This window comes from Loxodonta africana, chromosome 3 (assembly GCF_030014295.1).
Source record: "Loxodonta africana isolate mLoxAfr1 chromosome 3, mLoxAfr1.hap2, whole genome shotgun sequence".
Taxonomy (NCBI): domain Eukaryota; kingdom Metazoa; phylum Chordata; class Mammalia; order Proboscidea; family Elephantidae; genus Loxodonta; species Loxodonta africana.
Window position 1 is genome coordinate 3,456,853 of NC_087344.1, and position 23,458 is coordinate 3,480,310.

General features: G+C 52.8%; 1 protein-coding gene across 2 annotated transcripts in view; it reads left to right on the forward strand.

Moving 5' to 3' along the window:
• Positions 1-3,963: 3,963 nt before the first annotated feature.
• Positions 3,964-23,458, forward strand: part of THOP1 (thimet oligopeptidase 1) — a 38,821-nt gene continuing 19,326 nt past the window's right edge. The window contains exons 1-2 of one of the 2 annotated variants that reach the window (XM_064280215.1): positions 3,964-4,096; positions 8,864-9,076. In XM_064280215.1, the coding sequence (XP_064136285.1) occupies positions 4,081-4,096; positions 8,864-9,076 (229 nt within the window). In that variant the 5' untranslated portion in view covers positions 3,964-4,080. Of the gene's footprint in view, positions 4,097-8,863; positions 9,077-23,458 lie in introns of those variants that run through there. The other variant, XM_064280216.1, reaches the window with a different exon arrangement.

A 23,458-nucleotide genomic window follows, 5' to 3' on the forward strand; every position in this document is an offset into this window, starting at 1 on the left:
AGCGACACCATAAGGTTTCCAAGGCTGTTAATTTCTACAGAAGCAGACTGCCACATCTTCCTCCCACTCCCACTTCCTCCCACTTCCACCTCTCATGAAACCACTGACCTTTCCATCAGATCAGCAATCGATCGCTTTAATCACTGCGCCACCAATTACTTTGTGTTGTTTTTTTTTTATTTTTTCAGAAGTAGATCATCAGGTCCTTCTACTAAGGCTCCTCTGGATGGACTCAAACTTCCAACCTTCTGGTTAGCAGCTGAGTTTGTTTACCCAGGGACTTCATAAACGCGTAAGATAGTTCATAAGTAAACTAAAATTTCACTTAGTGACAAGCACGATGAAGAAAAAACGGGGTGCTGTGATTGTGACTGAAAACCCTGGTGGTGTAGTGGTTAAGAGCTACAGGTGCTAACCAAAAGGTCAGCAGTTTGAATTCACCAGGCACTCCTTGGAAACGTTATGGGACAGTTCTACTCTGTCCTATAGGATCGCTATGAGATGGCAATGGGTGTTTTTTGGGTAATTGTGATTGGGGAGCTAAATGTACTGGGATGGTTAGGGAAGGTCTTTCCTTTGGATACGGATTTGAAGGATGACAAAAGGCAGAGGGAAAGTGCTCAGGCACAGGTGTTGTAGAGAAAAGAGTCTCTAACTCTGTTAAAGTCAAAGAGATTTATTGAAGCCAATGAATCATTTGATTGGGAATCATGCGAAACTCAGAGTCTGAAGCTCAAGGAATCCAAGGGAGGGGGTGCACACAGTTATAGTGCCGTGGGAGGAACTACAAAGCACAATATTCTGGTTGGTTTATGGCGTGTCATGGATTGAGTTGTGTCCCCCCAAAATATCTGTCAACTTAGCTAGGTCATGATTCCCAGTATTGTATGATTGTCCACCGTTTTGTCATCTGATGTGATTTCCCTGTGTTGTTGATCCTATCACTATTATGTTCATGAGATGGGTTAGCAGCAGTTATACTGATGAAATCTACAAGATTAGATAGTGTCTTAAGCCAATCTCTTTTGAGATATAAAAGAGAGAAGCAAGCAGAGAGACAGGAGACCTCATACCACCAAGACAGCAGCTCCAACATCAGAGCCCGTCCTTTGGACCCGGGGTTCCTGAGCTGAGAAGCTCCTAGGCCAGAGGAAGATTAATGATAAGGACCTTCCTTCGGAGCCCACAGGGAGAAAAACCCTTTTCCTAGACCTGATACCCTGAATTTGGACTTCTAGCCTACTAGACTGTGAGAGAATAAATTTCTCTTTGTTAAAGCCATCCCCTTATGGTATTTCTGTTATAGCAGCACTAGCTGACTAAGACACAGTGATTGAGGTCTGTCAAAGGCAGGACAAAACGAAGAATGATTTTTAACATTATTGGTTACGTTAATACAGCTGGAATACATTGATTGGCTAAAAGGCATAGTTACAAACAAGATAGGTGGTCTCAGATGGGGTCTCATGACTGTCACAAAACAATAGCATGACCACACTTCCAGGAACAGTTTGTTAAACACTACCTCTAACACAAAAGAGTTTTGATAAGGTTTGTTTATCCACATTCTTATACTGACCTCAAACAGAATCATTTCCTTAAAGATAGTGTTGGTTCCTAAGCAACGCAGGTGGATTCTGTGTTAGAGGTTACATTGAGTCTTAGGATTAGTTCAGCCATTTTATTTTAGGTCAGCTGCCTCTTGAACCCTGGTGGCATAGTGGTTAAGTGCTACGGCTGCTAACCAATGGGTTGGCAGTTCGAATCTGCCAGGCGCTTCTTGGAAACTCTATGGGGCAGTTCTACTCTGTCTTATAGAGCTGCTACGAGTCGGAATCTACTCAATGGCACTGTTTTTTTTTTTTTTATCACAGGGAAGTGGGGGGACAAAGAATGAGTTAGAATCAAGCTTCGTGTGCTCAAGATATAGGTCCCCGGATGGCGAGAATGGTTTCAGCTTGGCTACTAATCCAAAAGTTGGTGGTTTGAACTTACCCGGCGGAGCTGCAGAAAAAAAGGCCTAGCGATTTGCTTCCATAAAGAGTACAGCCAAGAAAACCCTATGGAGCAGTTCTACTCTGACTGTCTGGTAAGGGTTTGGTTTCTTTTTTGGCTCAAGTGATTAAAAAAAAAAAAAAAAAACTGTGGCTGGAGTTGAAAGAGTGAGAGGGTGGCATCTTTGTTATCCAGCGCTGATATAACAGAAATACCACAAGTGAGTGGCTTTAACAAACAGATTTATTTTCTCACAGTTTAGGAGGCTAGAAGTGTGAATTCAGGGTGTCGGCTATAGAAGGCTTTCTCTGTCAGCTTTGGGGGAAGCTCATTGTCTCATTATAGCTTCTGCCCCTCCATTCCTTGGTGATCTTCCTGTGGCCTGGTATCTATGGTCCCCCATCTCTGCTTGCTTGTTGCTTGCTTACTAATCTACTCTTTTATGTCTCAAAAGAGATTAATACACACCCTACACTACTACAAACCTTTGCCGTTGGGTTGATTCTGACTCATAGCGACCCTATAGAACAGAGCAAAACTGCCCTATAGAGTTTCCAAGGAGAAGCTGGTAGATTTGAACTGCCAACATTTTGGTTAACAGCCTGTGCTCTTAACCACTGTGCCATCAGGGATTTCCTACAGTAACACTGCCTCACTAACATGACAAGGAAAACCCATGGCCAAATGGGATTATAACTACAGGCATAGGGGTTAGGCTCTGCAACACGTATTTTTGAGGAACACGATTCAGTTCATTACAGTGAGTGACGGGAAATTCTCTGTGATGACTGACAACTGACCACCAGCATCCGGCTAAAGTTACCAGAGTGTTCTCTCAATTGGCTTCTATCCTATTTAAATCGTAGGTGTGATTAATACCCTCGATTACTTTCATTTCTTTTGCAGAATAAAAAGGGTAGGTTTTTTTTTTTTTTTGCCATTTAATTCTAGTAATTTTGCTTTTTCCGTGGTGCCTGGTGCAGCTCTACTCTGAAACAGGGGGTTGCCACAAGTAGGAATGGACTAGACAGCAACTTTTTCTTTTTTAGAAGCTGGGTAGGTTTCTGGCAGTGTAATAACATACAAAAACGTGAGGATCTTCCATGAGGGAGCAGACTTGTAAATCTACCTGAATACACAGTTATAAGTTAGAAAGGATCAGACCCATTGCTATCAAGTTGATTCTGACTCACAGTGACCCCGGAGGGTAGAGTAGATCTGCTCTATAGAGTTTTTAAAGCTATAATCTTCACAGAAGCACATTGCCACATCTTTCTCCCAAAGAGCAGCTGGTGGGTTTGAACTGGCGACTTTTCAGTTACCAGCCGAGTGCTTAACCATTGTGCCACCAGGGCATCTTAGAAAGGAGACAAGCACAAATTAATACTGAGTTTTAGGCTTTAAAAGAGCTATCAATATGGAGTCAAATTGACAACAGCAACTCAAAACAGTACGTAGGAACCTTAGGGGGGCAATGAGTTTATACTGATGGGGAAGGAACAATTTCCAAAAGGAGGGTGAGAATGGTTGCACAACTTGAAGAATGTAACCTACGTTACTGAATTGCATGTGTAGAAATTATTTAATTAGTATATGTTCTGCTATGTATATTCCCAACAACAACAAAAATCAAATAACTTATTTAAAAAAAGAAAAAAATACTGGCGCTGGAAGCGCACGTGAAGAGCTGCCGCCAAAAAAGCCTCATGGCCAGACGCTCAGAGGTTCCACCCCCACGTGCGGTTTCCATGGACACGGCCAGCGGCTCCGGGGGTGGAGCCCGAGGCTCCGCCCCTCCCGCCTCTGAGATCCAATGAGGAGCTGGCAGGGTCATGGCGTAAGCTAGGCGTGAGTCCGCGTGGGGCCTGCCGCCAGGACGTGTGGGCGGGGCTCAGGCGTGCGTCAGTGTCCCGCCTTCGGCGCGCACGCGCTCTTCCAGCATGCCTTGCGAACGGCGGACGGCGGGCACCTCAGTCTGGGAGCAGCGGCGGCGACCGAGTGAACTCAGGCGGCCGCTGCGGTGTCCGAGGCAGCTAGACGAGGACCAGGTGGAGCGAGGGAACCGCCGGCGCGGACCCGCCCGCCATGAAGCCGCCCGCAGGTATCGGCCGTCCCTCGGCAGCGCGGCTCCGGCTCCCCGTCCCCGGGCGACCCCTCGACCCTTGAGCCTCCTGGGGTCGCAACTGGGGCCTCGGATCGGAGCCCAGTGACCCTAGAGTGACCCTGGCCAGTGCAGGGCATGAGCCCGAGACCCCCGCCCCCTCGCTTGCCGAATGAGTGAGCCAGCTTTCCGTGCGCTTCATTCATTCCGCAAACGGTGCCAAGTACTGGCCAGGCCTGGGGTGGACTCCGGGGTCACCGTGGTGGAAGACCCGGTCCCCGTCCTTGCGGACCCCTGGATCGGAGGCAGATGGTAAACAAGGGACCGAGCGGGCGAGGGCTTCAGATTGTGGGAGCAAATGAAAACCAACGGGGCAACCTTGTGGAGACGGGCGGGCAGGTGGTGGTCGTGGAGGCTTCCCGGAGAAGGTGACGTGTGAGCCTAGGGTTGAATGGGGAGAAGGTACTGTCCTGCCAGGATCTGGGGGAGGGCGAGGGCAAAGGCCCGGAGGCGGGAACACGAGTGTCCTGTTCGGAGAACAAGAAGCCAGCTTGGCTGCAAGGTAGTAAGTTGGCAGAGCTTTTTATTTGAAGGGCTCAGGGGCGCTGAGGGAGGCTTTTCATTAGAGGAGTGACATGACCAGATTTATGGGGGAAAACCACCCAGGTTGTTGTGTAGTGCCTTCTTGTGACCTTTTGGAAGCAGATCGCCAGGCCTTTCTTCTGGGGCACCTCTGGGTGGGTTCCAACCGCCAGCATTTCAGCTAGAAGTTGAGCACTTAGGCGTTTGCTCCACCCGGGGACTCCAGCCTTCGTGATTGTTGCTGGGTACTGTGGAGTCAATTCTGACTCTTGGCAACTCCGTGTGACAGGGTACAACTGCCCCATGGGGTTTCACGGGGTGTCATCTTTACCGGAGCAGATCACTAGGGCTTTTTCCTGAGAAGTGCCGACCTTTTGACTAGTTGAGCGCTTAACCGTTTGCGCCGCTGAGGGACTTCCGCGTTTTTGCTGGTATCCTTGAATTTTTTTTTGCCTTCCCACACCCTCGTCCTACTCTCCACATCTTTCTCCAGCGGATTGCTAGGATGATGATGATAATTGCGGTTATTTAGGAAGGCAGGAATGTCGTCCACCTTGTTTGCTGCTGGTCTGCAGCTCAGGGTCCTGTGCATAGATGGCAATCCGTGAATAGTTATGGGATGAATGCATGTGCGCAGCTTCTTCTGACCCCTTCTCCTCTGGGAGCTTCTTGCCACGTCCAGCTCACAGGGATCTCCATTTACCACATTTCATATAGATCCACAGCCCCTTGTCTGCAGTTCTGAAACCCCAAATACTCTACATACAGAAGGGTATTCTCCTAAGTTTGCAGCACGTGGCCAGAAAAATCTCACCTGTATTGACCTGTTATTGTTAGGCGCTGTCCAGTCGATTCCGACTCCTGGCAACCCCATGTGACAGAGTAGAACTGCCCCGTAGGGTTTCCTAGGCTGTGATCTTTAGGGGAGCAGATTGCCAGTACTTTCTCCTGAGCGGCTGCGGAGTGGGCTCAAATCACCAACCTCAGTTAGCAGCCTAGCACCGCCCCCCCCTTTTTTTTTAACTTAGAAGTAACTTTTTTTGTGTGTGTGTGTGCTTTAGGTGAAAGTTTACAGAGTACAATGGTTTCCATTCCATAGTTTGTGGGTAAAATGTTTTGTGACCTTAGATTCATTGCCACAGTGTGTCAGCACTATACCCATTTCCGCCCTGATTTCCCCATTTTCTTTAGTCCTGATTTTCTACTCCTCCCTACTTTCTAATCTGTGCTTTTGGGCAGATAGTGCCCTTTGATCTTGTATGATTGATTGTTCTAAGGAGTACGTTCCTCTCAGTTATTGTTAACTCATTCATTACTTTCTAAAATTTTATTCTTTAAAATCTTCTAATACTTTTTTTTTTAATTTCGTGAACTTTATTTTTAACAAGTATTTGTATAAAGAGTAAATGGGGAAAACACCTAGGGTCAAAGTGACCTTAGCATTTACAAAGTGATTTCCTGGGAGCCTTCATAGCCGTTGTTACTTTAAGAGCAGTGCAGTTAGCCTGTCACTCGGGTTCCTAATCTTGTTTGAATAGTGTTGTCGAAATAGTCCAATACATTTGCTTTTGAAGCACAGGATCGGGGAACTGTTTGCGGTTATGGTTTTTTACATTCACTTGGCTTAGATTGTGATTCAACATTATTTGTGGAATTTGTATAGGGGTAGATAATTTTATAGAAATCTATCAAAAGGAGATAAAAAGTGGGTTGTTGAACATCTCTGAGAATGGTTCAGCTTTAGTATCTTCTTGGTTTCTTTTTACTAGTAAAAAAAGTCTGTTTTGTGAGCTTTTTTCATTTCTTTTGAAATTTTTTAGCTTCTGTAACTGGCTTTTCAATAATTGTTATCAGTTATTGATGATTTGTTTTTATCATTCACAAGATAAAGCTTGAGACCTTTGCTCAGAAAGACTGAGGTATTAACAGTTTTGTTATTTCAAGGTTGGGTTCTCTACTTATGTGAGTTTTCAGCTATTGATGGTAGCTGCAGCAATTCCTATATGTCTTTGCTGTTCATTTTAGTTGTCTTACTCGTGTTGTAAATTCTGTCATTTTTTCCCCCATAAGGCTAGTGGTATTAAAGTTTTGGCGTTCGGGAATTTCAGTGTTTCTGGCCTTGATCTAAGTGTGGGCCCCAGGGGGTTTTGGATAAAAGATTGTGGGCTGAGATAATAACAGCTGTGTCTTGAAAAACCAGTTGCCACCGAGTCAATTCTAACTCATTGCGACCCCACGTGCATCAAAGTAAATCTGTGTTCCGTGGGGTTTTCAATGGCTGAGTTTTTAGAGTCCCTGGATGGTGGGAACTGTACATGCACTTGGCTACTAACCGAAAGGTTAGAGATTTGAGTCTACCCAGAGGCACCTTGGAAGAAAGGCCTGGAGATATGCTTCCAAAAAAACCAGCCATGGAAAAGCCTATGGAGCACAGTTCTGTTGACGCATGTGGGCTCACCCTGAGTCGGAGTCAACTTGATGGTAGTTGGTCCCTGGTTACTGGAAACCTTGCGGTGTTCAAGGTGCCAGGTGTTCATCCCTGCGTTGGATTCCAACAGTTCTATGCCCTGTGTTGTGAACCATGCCCATTTTACAGATGGGAGTTTTCTTGCTGTGACTCCAGAGCTAGCAAGTGGCAGAGGCGGGGTCCAAACTTGGGCAGTCAGACTCTAGCTGCTGCTCTTAGCTAGCATGCTGTACTCACGCCGCCTTCCCCACCCACTGCCGGGGCTCTGCGGTGCACTGAGCTCAGACCCTTCATCGCTGTCCACACCAGGCCTGGCCGACTGTGGCCCACCTGGCTTTGCACAGCCCATGAGCTAAAAATGTTTTTAATAAGACAGGGCAGGGACTGACTGATGTGGCCTGCAAAGCCCGAAGTATCTGGTCCCTTACTGAACAGGAGTGCCAGTCCCGGGCCTATACTGCGCACACCTTCCCAGGTTCTGCCAGGTGGTTTTGTCAGCTCCTCTGGCTCAACCATGCTGGCTTTCCCCAGAAGTCTCACTTCCAGGCCTTCACACAGGTTGTTCCCTCAGCCTTGACCCTCACCCAGCCAGTCACCCTTTAACCGTCCATCCCTTCCTCAGGGGCCCTGGGGGGATGAGGCCCCTAATTACACTTCCAAAGCCCCTGGACATCTTGATGGCCACCTGATCCTGAACGACTTGTTGAGTTGGTGAGTGGGGGCTGTTGTGTCCTCTCAGCTGGGTGTAGGCAGTGAGCCAGGAGAAGGGGCTTCTCCTGGAAGCACCCCCGTGCCTTCCTCTTCTTCTCTGGCATGCAAGAGTTGAGCTGTGCCACACTGGCTCTGGAGCCTCCTGTTCTATAAACACCTGGGGGTCTTTGCGGGGTGCTGCTGCCTGGGACCTGTGTTTACCGTCTGTAGGGCAGGTTTTTTAACAGCTATGTGAACATTTATGGCTAGATTCTTTTCTGGGGTGGGGCCGTCCTGTGCACTGTAGGGTGTTGAGCAGCATCCCTGGCTTTTACCAACTCAATGCCAGCAACACCCACCCAGCGGTGACAACCACAGATACGTTGCGCAGTGTCCCCTGAGGACAGAATTGCTCCTGGTGAGAAGCCCTGGGTTAGGGGATTCCACTGACCCCCAAGAGACTCTGCATCCCATAATCACCTGACGTACTGTTGTCCTAAAACACCGCCCACATTTAAATCCACACACTGAATGGGGAGGAGAGGAGGGAAATCACAGGAGCTGGAGGGCCCCCTGGTTTACACTGGCTGGCCCAGCAGGAGTTTATCCTGGTGTGTGGTGTGAGCAGGGACTGAGCTCCGGTTTTTTACAGAAAAATAGTGCAGGGTCTCTCCCCTCTCGGCCCTGCTGATGTAGGGGCCAAATTCTTCCGTGGGCTGGGGCCGTGTGCACCGTAGGGTGTTGAGCAGCATCCCTGGTCTCTACCCCCTAGATGCCAGTAGCAGCCTCCAGTCAAGACAACCACAAATGTCCCCAGACATTGCTGAGTGTCACCTGGGGCAGAGTCACCACAGGTGACATGCCCAGCTCTAGAGGATCCGTCTGTCTGTGTACCGCCCGCAAAGCCCTGACCTTACTGATCCTGGTGGGGAAGTGGGCTATACTCCCCCCACTCCCCAGTCACTTTGGCCCTAATTCTGGCCTTGGAATGGACACAGTGAGGCTCTTCTTTGTCCCCTCCTGTCTAGCCTGCCCAGGCGAGGTCCTGGACGTGGTGTCTCCGTGCTCCGTGGTGAACTACCTGCGCTGGGACCTGAGCACCCAGCAGATCGAGGAGTTGACCAGGGAGCTCATGGAGAAGACCAAGCTGGTGTATGACCAGGTGGGCGCCCAGGAGTTTGAAGATGTGTCGTATGAGAGTACACTCAAGGCTCTGGCTGACGTGGAGGTGTCTTATACAGGTAAGTCCAAGTCGGGAGCCATGTGTGGCTCGATGGCACTGGCGGGGGGAGGGGGGGCGACATGGTTGAAGGGCTCAGCTGGAGCTGCGCGGGGTTGCACAGACACCCCTTCTCGTTGTTTCCAGCTGTTGTTAGCTGCCGTCACGTTGGCCCCAGCTCATGGTGACCCCAGGCACCACAGGACCAAAATGCTGCCTGGTCCTGTGCCATCCCCAGGGTTGGCTGTGCACTGGACTGTGGTGACCCAGAAGGTTTTCGCAGTCACGTGGCTTCTTGCTCTTTCTTGGCCTGACTGTGGGGGGACTCGGCTTCCCTGCCATCCCCAGGGTCGGCTGTGCACCAGACTGTGGTGACCCAGAGGGTTTTCGCAGTCACGTGGCTTCTAGCTCTTTCTCGGCCTGACTGTGGGGGGACTCGACTTCCTTGTCTGTATGAGTTGAAGGTGGTTGTGATGAGCAAACACAGTGACCCAGGTAGAGGCACCTGGCTGGTGCGGGTCACTGAGAGGCATCCAAGAAACGCTGGTGCTCTGCGTGCGTCCCACTCCCCGCCTCGGCACTGCCACTCGGCCGGGTCGGTTGTGACACTTGAGAGCCTTGAGCTGGAGAATCTGCCTAGACAGACACCTGCCTGCACGTCAGCTCAGGTTCCTGCCTGAAACCCAAGTCCTTTTTGGCCCCTTTCCTGCCCCTGGGGGTATTTGTTTTCTCCCAACTGCTGCACTTGGCTGCCTTCTGGTTGCTTCTCTCACCCCACCTGACGCCACGTGGTGACCTTGGTGCCACCTGTCTGAGGGTCACGGGGCTGCCGGGACAAGTGCCTGAAACTGGGAGCTTAACACACAGAAACGTACTCACCCCCGGCTCCGGTGGCCGGAAGTGTGAGAGCTGTCGGCAGTGTCGTGCTCCCTCAGAAGGCCCTAGGGGAGGACTCCCTGCCTCTTCCAGCCTCTGGGGCTTCCCTGCAATCCTTGGTTTGGTGTTCCCTGCCTAACAGACCATCACTCCAGTCTCTGTCTCTGTTTTCACATGGCCATCTTCCATCTCCATGTGTCTCTGTGTCCAAATTTCCCTCTACTATAAGGACACCCTGGTGGCACAGTGGTTAAAACCCATGGCTGCTAACCAAAGGGCCAGCTGTTCGAATCCATCAGGCACTCCTTGGAAGGTCTATGGGGCAGTTCTTTTCTCTCCTATAGGGTTGTTATGAGTTGGAATCAACTTGACAGCAGTGGGTCTAATGGGTATAAGGACACCGGGAGTCCTGGTGGCGCAGTGGTTAAAATGATTGACTGCTAACCGAAAGGTCGGTGGTTCAAAACCACAGTGGCCCCATGAGAGGAAGATGTGGCAGTCTGCTTCTATAGAGATTTGCAGCTTGGGAAACCCTGTGGGGTTGCTATGAGCCAGGATCAACTCGACGGCAGTGGGTTTGGGTGTTTTTGCTTTTTATGAGGACACTGGTCATTGGATTGGGGCCTGCCCTCCCCCTGTTGACCATATCTTAACTAATTAGATCCCCCAAAACCTGATTTCCAAACAACGCCACGTTCACAGGTTCTGGTGGACGTGAGCTTTGGGAACTTTGGGGGGACACTGTACACCTGCCAGCTGGCTCCTCCTCTTTCTGATCCTTCCCTTGGTGGTTTTGAGGGACCCTGTACACCCACCAGCTGGCTCCTTCTCTGTCTGACCCCCTTCTTCCCTTGGTGAGGAGGGAGATGGCTGTGAAATCAGAGATGGCAGCTGCTACCCAGAGCCCCTGTAGGGACTATAAGCTTATACGAGGCGCACAAGGCCGTGAGACCTCTGAGCAAGGAGAGCCCCTGCTCTTCCGATCCTCCAGCAAAACTGTGTTTTGGGAACCACCGTGATGCCTTGGATTCAAGCTGAGGGGTCCTCCTGTGTCCCTGAGACCTCCTGTGAGGGCGCGCTGACGCCAGGCTGCACCGTGCAGGCTGCCGGCTCTGCTCTCACGGCCGTGTGCGTGCAGGCCGGGGACAAGGCTACAGCTTGGGAGGCTGAGGCCTGGCTGTGTTTCCTGGGCACGCTGCCGCTCAGGCGGGGGCTATCCCAGCTGGACCTCAGTTTCCCCCCGCCTGTTTTTTTTTGTCATAGAGAGTGTCACAAGGACCGAGTGGGAGTAATTCCCAGTGTCCACCAGCAGACACTGTCCAGGCGTTACTTGGTCTCCCTCACCCCACCTCACCTTTCTACTTCCCTGCCATTTTTTTCTCCACGTAGTTGTTGTTATTGTTAGCTGATGTCAAGTCAGTTCCGACACACGGTGACGCCACGCACGACAGAATGACGCTCTGTCCAGCCCCCTGCCATCTGCCTGGGTCCATTGTTATCTTTTATCCTAGGGGCTCATCCTCCAGTGCTATACTGGATCCACAGGGTTTTCATTGGCTGATTTTTGGAAGTAGATTGCCAGGGCTTTCTCCCTAGTCTGTCTCAGTCTAGAGGCTCCATTTTGAAAGTAGATTGCCAAGGCTTTCTCCCTAGTCTGTCTTAGTCTAGAGGCTCCGCTGCAACTTATCCACCGTGGGTGATCCTACTGGTATTTGAAATACTGGTGGCGAAGCTTCCAACATAGCAACACCTTAGGCACCACAGTATGACAAACTGACAGATGGGCGGTGGTCCTACTTAGTAGCCAGAGTAATTTTAAAGATAAAGTTGACCATGTCACTTCCCTTGTACGATCCTTCAGTCCCTTTCCATGGCCCTCGGGATGAAGACAGTGTCCCCGGCATGGCCTACTGTGCCCTGGACCACCCGCCCTCCCCTCAGCACTGTCCTGGGCCTGTCTGTCAGCCATGCGGCCTCCCTGCAGTTCCCCCGAGTTGAACTGCTCCCCCACCTTCAGTAACAGCTGACGGAGTGGACGGCTCACCTCAGAGTCCTGACTGGGTGCTCCATTTTCAGCTGCACACACTGAGACTTGGCAATGTTTTCATTGGCCCCAAATCATGGAAGTGACTGAACTGCAAATTGAATTCAGGTCTCTCCACGCTTCCAAACCAAACCTGTTGCTGAGTTGATTCTGACTCCTAGTGACCCTATAGGACAGAGTAGAAGTGCCCCATAGGGTTTCCAAAGCTGTCATCTTTATGGAGGCAGACTGCTACGTCTTTCTCAGGAGCAGCTAGTGGGGTCAAATCACCGACCTTCTGGTGAGCAGCCAAGCGCTTAACCACTGTGCCACCAGCGCTCCTGTGGGGCTTCTAGAATGAAGTAAGTTAATATTTGTAAAATGCTTAATGCGAGGCCTGGCACATACTCAGTGTTACACGTTATTGTGTGCCGTTGAGTCAGTTCCGACTCATAACAACCCCAAAGGACAGAGTAGAACTGCCCTATTGGGTTTCCAAGGCTGTAACCTTCATGGAAGCAGGGTGCCACGTCTTTCTCCTGCAGAGTGGCTGGTGGGTTCAAACCTCTGACCTTTCAGCTAGCAGCTGAGTGCTTAACCACTGTGCCACGAGGGCTCCCCCGTTTTTCTTGTAGTAACAGCTTTACTGAGATATAGTTCGCATACCATACACTTTACTTGTTTAAACCGTACAAGTCACTGGGTGTTAGTATGTCCACAGAGGTGTGCGGCCATCACCCCAGTCAATCTGAGAGCGTTTCTGTCACCCCCAAAAGAAACACTGTGCCCATTAGCAGTCATTGCCTACTCTCCCTCCCAGCCCTAACCCACCCCTGATCTGCTCTCCTGCTTTCTCTCTTTTCCCGCTTTTTTCCTTTTTTGTGTGCTTTGTTTTTTCTGAACATTTCCTGTCGACAGAATCATACTGTACGTGGTCCTTTGTGTCTGGCTTCTCTCACTGAGAGTGATGTTCTCAGGGTTCATCCGCGTACCTGTAGCAGCTGCCTTTCTCTCTGGCTGAGCAGTCAGCCTCCCGTCATGTGGATGGACCACGCTGTGCTTACCCATCGTCTGTGGTCGGACACCTGGGTTGTCTCCACCTTTGGCCATTGTGACTAGCACTGCAGCACACACCGATGTATGAGCTTCTGTGTGGGCACACGTTTTTATGTCTTTTGGGTAGGTACCTAAGAGTGGAATTCCTAGGTTGTATGGTAGCTCTCAGGAGAGGTGTGCGTCAGGGTTGTATCCTTTCACCATACTTATTCAATCTGTATGCTGAGCAAATAATCCCAGAAGCTGGACCATATGAAGAAGAATGGGGCATCAGGGTTGGAGGAAGACTCATTAACAACCTGCGTTATGCAGATGACACAACCTTGCTTGCTGAAAGTGAAGAGGACTTGAAGCACTTACTGATGATCAAGGACCACAGCCTTCAGTATGGATTACGCCTCAAGATAAAGAAAACAAAAATCCTCACAACTGGACCAATGAGCACCATCATGATAAACGGAGAGAAGATTGAAGTTGTCAAGGATTACTTTTTACTTGGATCCACAATCAACAGCCGTGGAAGCAGCAGTCAAGAAATCAAAAGACACATTGTATTGGGCAAATCTGCTGCAAAGGACCTCTTTAAAGTGTTGAAGAGCAAAGATGTCACCCTGAAGACTTAAGGTGCACCTGACCCAAGCCATGGTACTTTCAATCGCATCATATGCATGTGAAAGCTGGACAATGAATAAAGAAGACCGAAGAAGAGTTGACGCCTTTGAATTGTGGTGTTGGCGAAGAATATTGAATATACCATGGTCTGCCAAAAGAACGAACAAATCTGTCTTGGAAGAAGTACAACCAGAATGCTCCTTAGAAGCGAGGATGGCGAGACTGCGTCTCACATACTTTGGACATGTTATCAGCAGGGATCAGTCCCTGGAGAAGGACATCATGCTTGGCAGAGTACAGGGTCAGCGGAAAAGAGGAAGACCCTCAACGAAATGGATTGACACAGTGACTGCAACAATGAGCTCAAGGATAACAATGATAGTAAGGATGGCGCAGGGCCGGGCAGTGTTTTGTTCTGTTGTGCACAGGGTCGCTATGAGTCGGAACTGACTCGACGGCACCTAAGAACAACAACAATATGGAAACTCTGGAGCCATGATAGTGCAGTGGTTAAGAGCTACGGCTGTTAACTAAAAGGTTGGCAGTTGGAATCCACCAGTCACTCCTTGGAAACCCAGTGGGGCAGTTCTGCTCTGTCCTATGGGGTTGCTATGAGTTGGAATGGACCGACGGCAGCAGGTGTGATTTTGGTTCTGGTCACTGATGATCCACTTCTGACAGCTCAGCTGCTGAGAACCCTGGGAGCGTGGTGCTGCCCTGACACGTGAAGCACCAGGAGTTGGAGTCAGCTTGACGGCAGTCATTTCGGTTTTTTTTTTTGTAATTTTTTTTTAATTGTGCTGTAAGTGAAAGTTTACAAATCAAATCCGTCTCTCATACAAAAATTTATACACAGCCTGTTATATACTCCTAATTGCTCTCCCCCTAAGGAGACAGCACACTCCTTCCCTCCACTCTCTCTCTTTGTGTCCCTTTGGCCAGCTTTTGACCCTCTCTGCCCTCTCATCTTACCTTCAGACAGGAGATGGCAACATGGTCTTATGTGTCTACTTGATCCACGAAGTTCATTCTTCACCAGTATCATTGTTTATCCCATAGTCCAGTAAAATCCATGTCTGAAGAGTTGGCTTTGGGAATGGTTCCTGTCTTGGGCCAACAGAAGGTCTGGGGACCATGACCTCCAGGGTCCTTCTAGTCTCAGTCTGGTCTTTTTAGAAGAATTTGAGGTCTGCATCCCACTGTTCTCCTGCTCCCTCAGGGATTCTCTGTTGTGTTTCCTGTCAGGGCAGTCATCAGTGGTAGCCGGCCACCATCTAGTTCTTCTGGTCTCAGGCTGATGTAGTCTCTGGTTCATGTGGCCCTTTCTGCCTCTTGGGCTCGTAATTACCTTGTGTCTTTGGTGTTCTTCATTCGTTTGTTCTTATGGTGGCTCTGTGTTAAAGCTTATGCTATCATAGCCACCCACGCTCTCTCCACCACACAGAAAGCATGAGAGTGCTCCGTAAAGTATAAAACGGCTCGTGACCGTACAGCACAGCCATCCTCAGCTGCGGCTCTCGTTCTAGAGCTGAGTTCCACTGGTCTCTCAGTGTTGTCAGGCCTGTCTGTGTGTCCCTTCCTGGCTGGAGCATCGTGGTGTCACTTGTTGTCACGACTGTCTCTGCGTGTCCCTTCCTGGCTGGAGCGTCGTGGTGTCACTTGTTGTCACGACTGTCTCTGCGTGTCCCTTCCTGGCTGGAGCGTCGTGGTGTCACTTGTTGTCACGACTGTCTCTGCGTGTCCCTTCCTGGCTGGAGCGTCGTGGTGTCACTTGTTGTCACGACTGTCTCTGCGTGTCCCTTCCTGGCTGGAGTGTCGTGGTGTCACTTGTTGTCACGACTGTCTCTGCGTGTCCCTTCCTGGCTGGAGCGTCGTGGTGTCACTTGTTGTCACGACTGTCTCTGCGTGTCCCTTCCTGGCTGGAGTGCTGTGGTGTCACTTGTTGTCACGACTGTCTCCGCGTGTCCCTTCCTGGCTGGAGTGTCGTGGTGTCACTTGTTGTCAGGACTGTCTCCGCGTGTCCCTTCCTGGCTGGAGTGTCGTGGTGTCACTTGTTGTCACGACTGTCTCCGCGTGTCCCTTCCTGGCTGGAGCGTCGTGGTGTCACTTGTTGTCACGACTGTCTCTGCGTGTCCCTTCCTGGCTGGAGCGTCGTGGTGTCACTTGTTGTCACGACTGTCTCTGCGTGTCCCTTCCTGGCTGGAGCGTCGTGGTGTCACTTGTTGTCACGACTGTCTCTGCGTGTCCCTTCCTGGCTGGAGTGCTGTGGTGTCACTTGTTGTCACGACTGTCTCCGCGTGTCCCTTCCTGGCTGGAGCGTCGTGGTGTCACTTGTTGTCACGACTGTCTCTGCGTGTCCCTTCCTGGCTGGAGTGCTGTGGTGTCACTTGTTGTCACGACTGTCTCCGCGTGTCCCTTCCTGGCTGGAGTGTCGTGGTGTCACTTGTTGTCACGACTGTCTCCGCGTGTCCCTTCCTGGCTGGAGTGTCGTGGTGTCACTTGTTGTCACGACTGTCTCTGCGTGTCCCTTCCTGGCTGGAGCGTCGTGGTGTCACTTGTTGTCACGACTGTCTCTGCGTGTCCCTTCCTGGCTGGAGCGTCGTGGTGTCACTTGTTGTCACGACTGTCTCTGCGTGTCCCTTCCTGGCTGGAGCGTCGTGGTGTCACTTGTTGTCACGACTGTCTCTGCGTGTCCCTTCCTGGCTGGAGTGCTGTGGTGTCACTTGTTGTCACGACTGTCTCTGCGTGTCCCTTCCTGGCTGGAGCGTCGTGGTGTCACTTGTTGTCACGACTGTCTCTGCGTGTCCCTTCCTGGCTGGAGCGTCGTGGTGTCACTTGTTGTCACGACTGTCTCCGCGTGTCCCTTCCTGGCTGGAGTGTCGTGGTGTCACTTGTTGTCACGACTGTCTCCGCGTGTCCCTTCCTGGCTGGAGCGTCGTGGTGTCACTTGTTGTCACGACTGTCTCTGCGTGTCCCTTCCTGGCTGGAGCGTCGTGGTGTCACTTGTCACGACTGTCTCTGCGTGTCCCTTCCTGGCTGGAGTGTCGTGGTGTCACTTGTTGTCACGACTGTCTCTGCGTGTCCCTTCCTGGCTGGAGTGTCGTGGTGTCACTTGTTGTCACGACTGTCTCTGCGTGTCCCTTCCTGGCTGGAGCGTCGTGGTGTCACTTGTTGTCACGACTGTCTCCGCGTGTCCCTTCCTGGCTGGAGTGTCGTGGTGTCACTTGTTGTCACGACTGTCTCTGCGTGTCCCTTCCTGGCTGGAGCGTCGTGGTGTCACTTGTTGTCACGACTGTCTCTGCGTGTCCCTTCCTGGCTGGAGCGTCGTGGTGTCACTTGTTGTCACGACTGTCTCTGCGTGTCCCTTCCTGGCTGGAGCGTCGTGGTGTCACTTGTTGTCACGACTGTCTCTGCGTGTCCCTTCCTGGCTGGAGTGTCGTGGTGTCACTTGTTGTCACGACTGTCTCTGCGTGTCCCTTCCTGGCTGGAGTGCTGTGGTGTCACTTGTTGTCACGACTGTCTCTGCGTGTCCCTTCCTGGCTGGAGCGTCGTGGTGTCACTTGTTGTCACGACTGTCTCTGCGTGTCCCTTCCTGGCTGGAGTGCTGTGGTGTCACTTGTTGTCACGACTGTCTCCGCGTGTCCCTTCCTGGCTGGAGTGTCGTGGTGTCACTTGTTGTCACGACTGTCTCTGCGTGTCCCTTCCTGGCTGGAGTGTCGTGGTGTCACTTGTTGTCACGACTGTCTCCGCGTGTCCCTTCCTGGCTGGAGTGTCGTGGTGTCACTTGTTGTCACGACTGTCTCCGCGTGTCCCTTCCTGGCTGGAGTGTCGTGGTGTCACTTGTTGTCACGACTGTCTCTGCGTGTCCCTTCCTGGCTGGAGCGTCGTGGTGTCACTTGTTGTCACGACTGTCTCTGCGTGTCCCTTCCTGGCTGGAGTGCTGTGGTGTCACTTGTTGTCACGACTGTCTCCGCGTGTCCCTTCCTGGCTGGAGTGTCGTGGTGTCACTTGTTGTCACGACTGTCTCCGCGTGTCCCTTCCTGGCTGGAGCGTCGTGGTGTCACTTGTTGTCACGACTGTCTCTGCGTGTCCCTTCCTGGCTGGAGCGTCGTGGTGTCACTTGTTGTCACGACTGTCTCTGCGTGTCCCTTCCTGGCTGGAGCGTCGTGGTGTCACTTGTTGTCACGACTGTCTCTGCGTGTCCCTTCCTGGCTGGAGTGTCGTGGTGTCACTTGTTGTCACGACTGTCTCTGCGTGTCCCTTCCTGGCTGGAGCGTCGTGGTGTCACTTGTTGTCACGACTGTCTCTGCGTGTCCCTTCCTGGCTGGAGTGCTGTGGTGTCACTTGTTGTCACGACTGTCTCCGCGTGTCCCTTCCTGGCTGGAGTGTCGTGGTGTCACTTGTTGTCACGACTGTCTCTGCGTGTCCCTTCCTGGCTGGAGTGTCGTGGTGTCACTTGTTGTCACGACTGTCTCCGCGTGTCCCTTCCTGGCTGGAGTGTCGTGGTGTCACTTGTTGTCACGACTGTCTCTGCGTGTCCCTTCCTGGCTGGAGTGTCGTGGTGTCACTTGTTGTCACGACTGTCTCCGCGTGTCCCTTCCTGGCTGGAGTGTCGTGGTGTCACTTGTTGTCACGACTGTCTCTGCGTGTCCCTTCCTGGCTGGAGCGTCGTGGTGTCACTTGTTGTCACGACTGTCTCCGCGTGTCCCTTCCTGGCTGGAGCGTCGTGGTGTCACTTGTTGTCACGACTGTCTCTGCGTGTCCCTTCCTGGCTGGAGCGTCGTGGTGTCACTTGTTGTCACGACTGTCTCCGCGTGTCCCTTCCTGGCTGGAGCGTCGTGGTGTCACTTGTTGTCACGACTGTCTCTGCGTGTCCCTTCCTGGCTGGAGCGTCGTGGTGTCACTTGTTGTCACGACTGTCTCCGCGTGTCCCTTCCTGGCTGGAGTGTCGTGGTGTCACTTGTTGTCACGACTGTCTCTGCGTGTCCCTTCCTGGCTGGAGTGTCGTGGTGTCACTTGTTGTCACGACTGTCTCCGCGTGTCCCTTCCTGGCTGGAGTGTCGTGGTGTCACTTGTTGTCACGACTGTCTCCGCGTGTCCCTTCCTGGCTGGAGTGTCGTGGTGTCACTTGTTGTCACGACTGTCTCCGCGTGTCCCTTCCTGGCTGGAGTGTCGTGGTGTCACTTGTTGTCACGACTGTCTCCGCGTGTCCCTTCCTGGCTGGAGTGTCGTGGTGTCACTTGTTGTCACGACTGTCTCTGCGTGTCCCTTCCTGGCTGGAGTGCTGTGGTGTCACTTGTTGTCACGACTGTCTCTGCGTGTCCCTTCCTGGCTGGAGTGTCGTGGTGTCACTTGTTGTCACGACTGTCTCCGCGTGTCCCTTCCTGGCTGGAGTGTCGTGGTGTCACTTGTTGTCACGACTGTCTCCGCGTGTCCCTTCCTGGCTGGAGTGTCGTGGTGTCACTTGTTGTCACGACTGTCTCTGCGTGTCCCTTCCTGGCTGGAGTGTCGTGGTGTCACTTGTTGTCACGACTGTCTCCGCGTGTCCCTTCCTGGCTGGAGTGTCATGGTGTCACTTGTTGTCACGACTGTCTCCGCGTGTCCCTTCCTGGCTGGAGTGCTGTGGTGTCACTTGTTGTCACGACTGTCTCTGCGTGTCCCTTCCTGGCTGGAGTGTCATGGTGTCACTTGTTGTCACGACTGTCTCCGCGTGTCCCTTCCTGGCTGGAGTGTCGTGGTGTCACTTGTTGTCACGACTGTCTCCGCGTGTCCCTTCCTGGCTGGAGTGTCGTGGTGTCACTTGTTGTCACGACTGTCTCCGCGTGTCCCTTCCTGGCTGGAGTGCTGTGGTGTCACTTGTTGTCACGACTGTCTCTGCGTGTCCCTTCCTGGCTGGAGCGTCGTGGTGTCACTTGTTGTCACGACTGTCTCTGCGTGTCCCTTCCTGGCTGGAGTGTCGTGGTGTCACTTGTTGTCACGACTGTCTCCGCGTGTCCCTTCCTGGCTGGAGTGTCGTGGTGTCACTTGTTGTCACGACTGTCTCCGCGTGTCCCTTCCTGGCTGGAGTGTCGTGGTGTCACTTGTTGTCACGACTGTCTCCGCGTGTCCCTTCCTGGCTGGAGTGTCGTGGTGTCACTTGTTGTCACGACTGTCTCCGCGTGTCCCTTCCTGGCTGGAGTGCTGTGGTGTCACTTGTTGTCACGACTGTCTCCGCGTGTCCCTTCCTGGCTGGAGTGCTGTGGTGTCACTTGTTGTCACGACTGTCTCTGCGTGTCCCTTCCTGGCTGGAGTGTCGTGGTGTCACTTGTTGTCACGACTGTCTCTGCGTGTCCCTTCCTGGCTGGAGCGTCGTGGTGTCACTTGTTGTCACGACTGTCTCTGCGTGTCCCTTCCTGGCTGGAGCGTCGTGGTGTCACTTGTTGTCACGACTGTCTCTGCGTGTCCCTTCCTGGCTGGAGTGCTGTGGTGTCACTTGTTGTCACGACTGTCTCCGCGTGTCCCTTCCTGGCTGGAGTGTCGTGGTGTCACTTGTTGTCACGACTGTCTCCGCGTGTCCCTTCCTGGCTGGAGTGCTGTGGTGTCACTTGTTGTCACGACTGTCTCCGCGTGTCCCTTCCTGGCTGGAGTGCTGTGGTGTCACTTGTTGTCACGACTGTCTCCGCGTGTCCCTTCCTGGCTGGAGTGCTGTGGTGTCACTTGTTGTCACGACTGTCTCCGCGTGTCCCTTCCTGGCTGGAGTGCTGTGGTGTCACTTGTTGTCACGACTGTCTCCGCGTGTCCCTTCCTGGCTGGAGTGCTGTGGTGTCACTTGTTGTCACGACTGTCTCCGCGTGTCCCTTCCTGGCTGGAGTGCTGTGGTGTCACTTGTTGTCACGACTGTCTCTGCGTGTCCCTTCCTGGCTGGAGTGCTGTGGTGTCACTTGTTGTCACGACTGTCTCCGCGTGTCCCTTCCTGGCTGGAGTGCTGTGGTGTCACTTGTTGTCACGACTGTCTCCGCGTGTCCCTTCCTGGCTGGAGTGCTGTGGTGTCACTTGTTGTCACGACTGTCTCCGCGTGTCCCTTCCTGGCTGGAGTGCTGTGGTGTCACTTGTTGTCACGACTGTCTCTGCGTGTCCCTTCCTGGCTGGAGTGTCGTGGTGTCACTTGTTGTCACGACTGTCTCTGCGTGTCCCTTCCTGGCTGGAGTGCTGTGGTGTCACTTGTTGTCACGACTGTCTCCGCGTGTCCCTTCCTGGCTGGAGTGCTGTGGTGTCACTTGTTGTCACGACTGTCTCCGCGTGTCCCTTCCTGGCTGGAGTGCTGTGGTGTCACTTGTTGTCACGACTGTCTCTGCGTGTCCCTTCCTGGCTGGAGTGTCATGGTGTCACTTGTTGTCACGACTGTCTCCGCGTGTCCCTTCCTGGCTGGAGTGTCGTGGTGTCACTTGTTGTCACGACTGTCTCCGCGTGTCCCTTCCTGGCTGGAGTGTCGTGGTGTCACTTGTTGTCACGACTGTCTCCGCGTGTCCCTTCCTGGCTGGAGTGCTGTGGTGTCACTTGTTGTCACGACTGTCTCTGCGTGTCCCTTCCTGGCTGGAGCGTCGTGGTGTCACTTGTTGTCACGACTGTCTCTGCGTGTCCCTTCCTGGCTGGAGTGTCGTGGTGTCACTTGTTGTCACGACTGTCTCCGCGTGTCCCTTCCTGGCTGGAGTGTCGTGGTGTCACTTGTTGTCACGACTGTCTCCGCGTGTCCCTTCCTGGCTGGAGTGTCGTGGTGTCACTTGTTGTCACGACTGTCTCCGCGTGTCCCTTCCTGGCTGGAGTGTCGTGGTGTCACTTGTTGTCACGACTGTCTCCGCGTGTCCCTTCCTGGCTGGAGTGCTGTGGTGTCACTTGTTGTCACGACTGTCTCCGCGTGTCCCTTCCTGGCTGGAGTGCTGTGGTGTCACTTGTTGTCACGACTGTCTCTGCGTGTCCCTTCCTGGCTGGAGTGTCGTGGTGTCACTTGTTGTCACGACTGTCTCTGCGTGTCCCTTCCTGGCTGGAGCGTCGTGGTGTCACTTGTTGTCACGACTGTCTCTGCGTGTCCCTTCCTGGCTGGAGCGTCGTGGTGTCACTTGTTGTCACGACTGTCTCTGCGTGTCCCTTCCTGGCTGGAGTGCTGTGGTGTCACTTGTTGTCACGACTGTCTCCGCGTGTCCCTTCCTGGCTGGAGTGTCGTGGTGTCACTTGTTGTCACGACTGTCTCTGCGTGTCCCTTCCTGGCTGGAGTGCTGTGGTGTCACTTGTTGTCACGACTGTCTCCGCGTGTCCCTTCCTGGCTGGAGTGCTGTGGTGTCACTTGTTGTCACGACTGTCTCCGCGTGTCCCTTCCTGGCTGGAGTGCTGTGGTGTCACTTGTTGTCACGACTGTCTCCGCGTGTCCCTTCCTGGCTGGAGTGCTGTGGTGTCACTTGTTGTCACGACTGTCTCCGCGTGTCCCTTCCTGGCTGGAGTGCTGTGGTGTCACTTGTTGTCACGACTGTCTCCGCGTGTCCCTTCCTGGCTGGAGTGCTGTGGTGTCACTTGTTGTCACGACTGTCTCCGCGTGTCCCTTCCTGGCTGGAGTGCTGTGGTGTCACTTGTTGTCACGACTGTCTCCGCGTGTCCCTTCCTGGCTGGAGTGCTGTGGTGTCACTTGTTGTCACGACTGTCTCCGCGTGTCCCTTCCTGGCTGGAGTGCTGTGGTGTCACTTGTTGTCACGACTGTCTCTGCGTGTCCCTTCCTGGCTGGAGTGTCGTGGTGTCACTTGTTGTCACGACTGTCTCCGCGTGTCCCTTCCTGGCTGGAGTGCTGTGGTGTCACTTGTTGTCACGACTGTCTCCGCGTGTCCCTTCCTGGCTGGAGTGCTGTGGTGTCACTTGTTGTCACGACTGTCTCCGCGTGTCCCTTCCTGGCTGGAGTGCTGTGGTGTCACTTGTTGTCACGACTGTCTCCGCGTGTCCCTTCCTGGCTGGAGTGCTGTGGTGTCACTTGTTGTCACGACTGTCTCTGCGTGTCCCTTCCTGGCTGGAGTGTCGTGGTGTCACTTGTTGTCACGACTGTCTCCGCGTGTCCCTTCCTGGCTGGAGTGCTGTGGTGTCACTTGTTGTCACGACTGTCTCCGCGTGTCCCTTCCTGGCTGGAGTGCTGTGGTGTCACTTGTTGTCACGACTGTCTCCGCGTGTCCCTTCCTGGCTGGAGTGTCGTGGTGTCACTTGTTGTCACGACTGTCTCTGCGTGTCCCTTCCTGGCTGGAGTGTCGTGGTGTCACTTGTTGTCACGACTGTCTCTGCGTGTCCCTTCCTGGCTGGAGTGCTGTGGTGTCACTTGTTGTCACGACTGTCTCCGCGTGTCCCTTCCTGGCTGGAGTGCTGTGGTGTCACTTGTTGTCACGACTGTCTCTGCGTGTCCCTTCCTGGCTGGAGTGTCGTGGTGTCACTTGTTGTCACGACTGTCTCCGCGTGTCCCTTCCTGGCTGGAGTGTCGTGGTGTCACTTGTTGTCACGACTGTCTCTGCGTGTCCCTTCCTGGCTGGAGTGCTGTGGTGTCACTTGTTGTCACGACTGTCTCCGCGTGTCCCTTCCTGGCTGGAGTGCTGTGGTGTCACTTGTTGTCACGACTGTCTCTGCGTGTCCCTTCCTGGCTGGAGTGTCGTGGTGTCACTTGTTGTCACGACTGTCTCCGCGTGTCCCTTCCTGGCTGGAGTGTCGTGGTGTCACTTGTTGTCACGACTGTCTCTGCGTGTCCCTTCCTGGCTGGAGTGCTGTGGTGTCACTTGTTGTCACGACTGTCTCCGCGTGTCCCTTCCTGGCTGGAGTGCTGTGGTGTCACTTGTT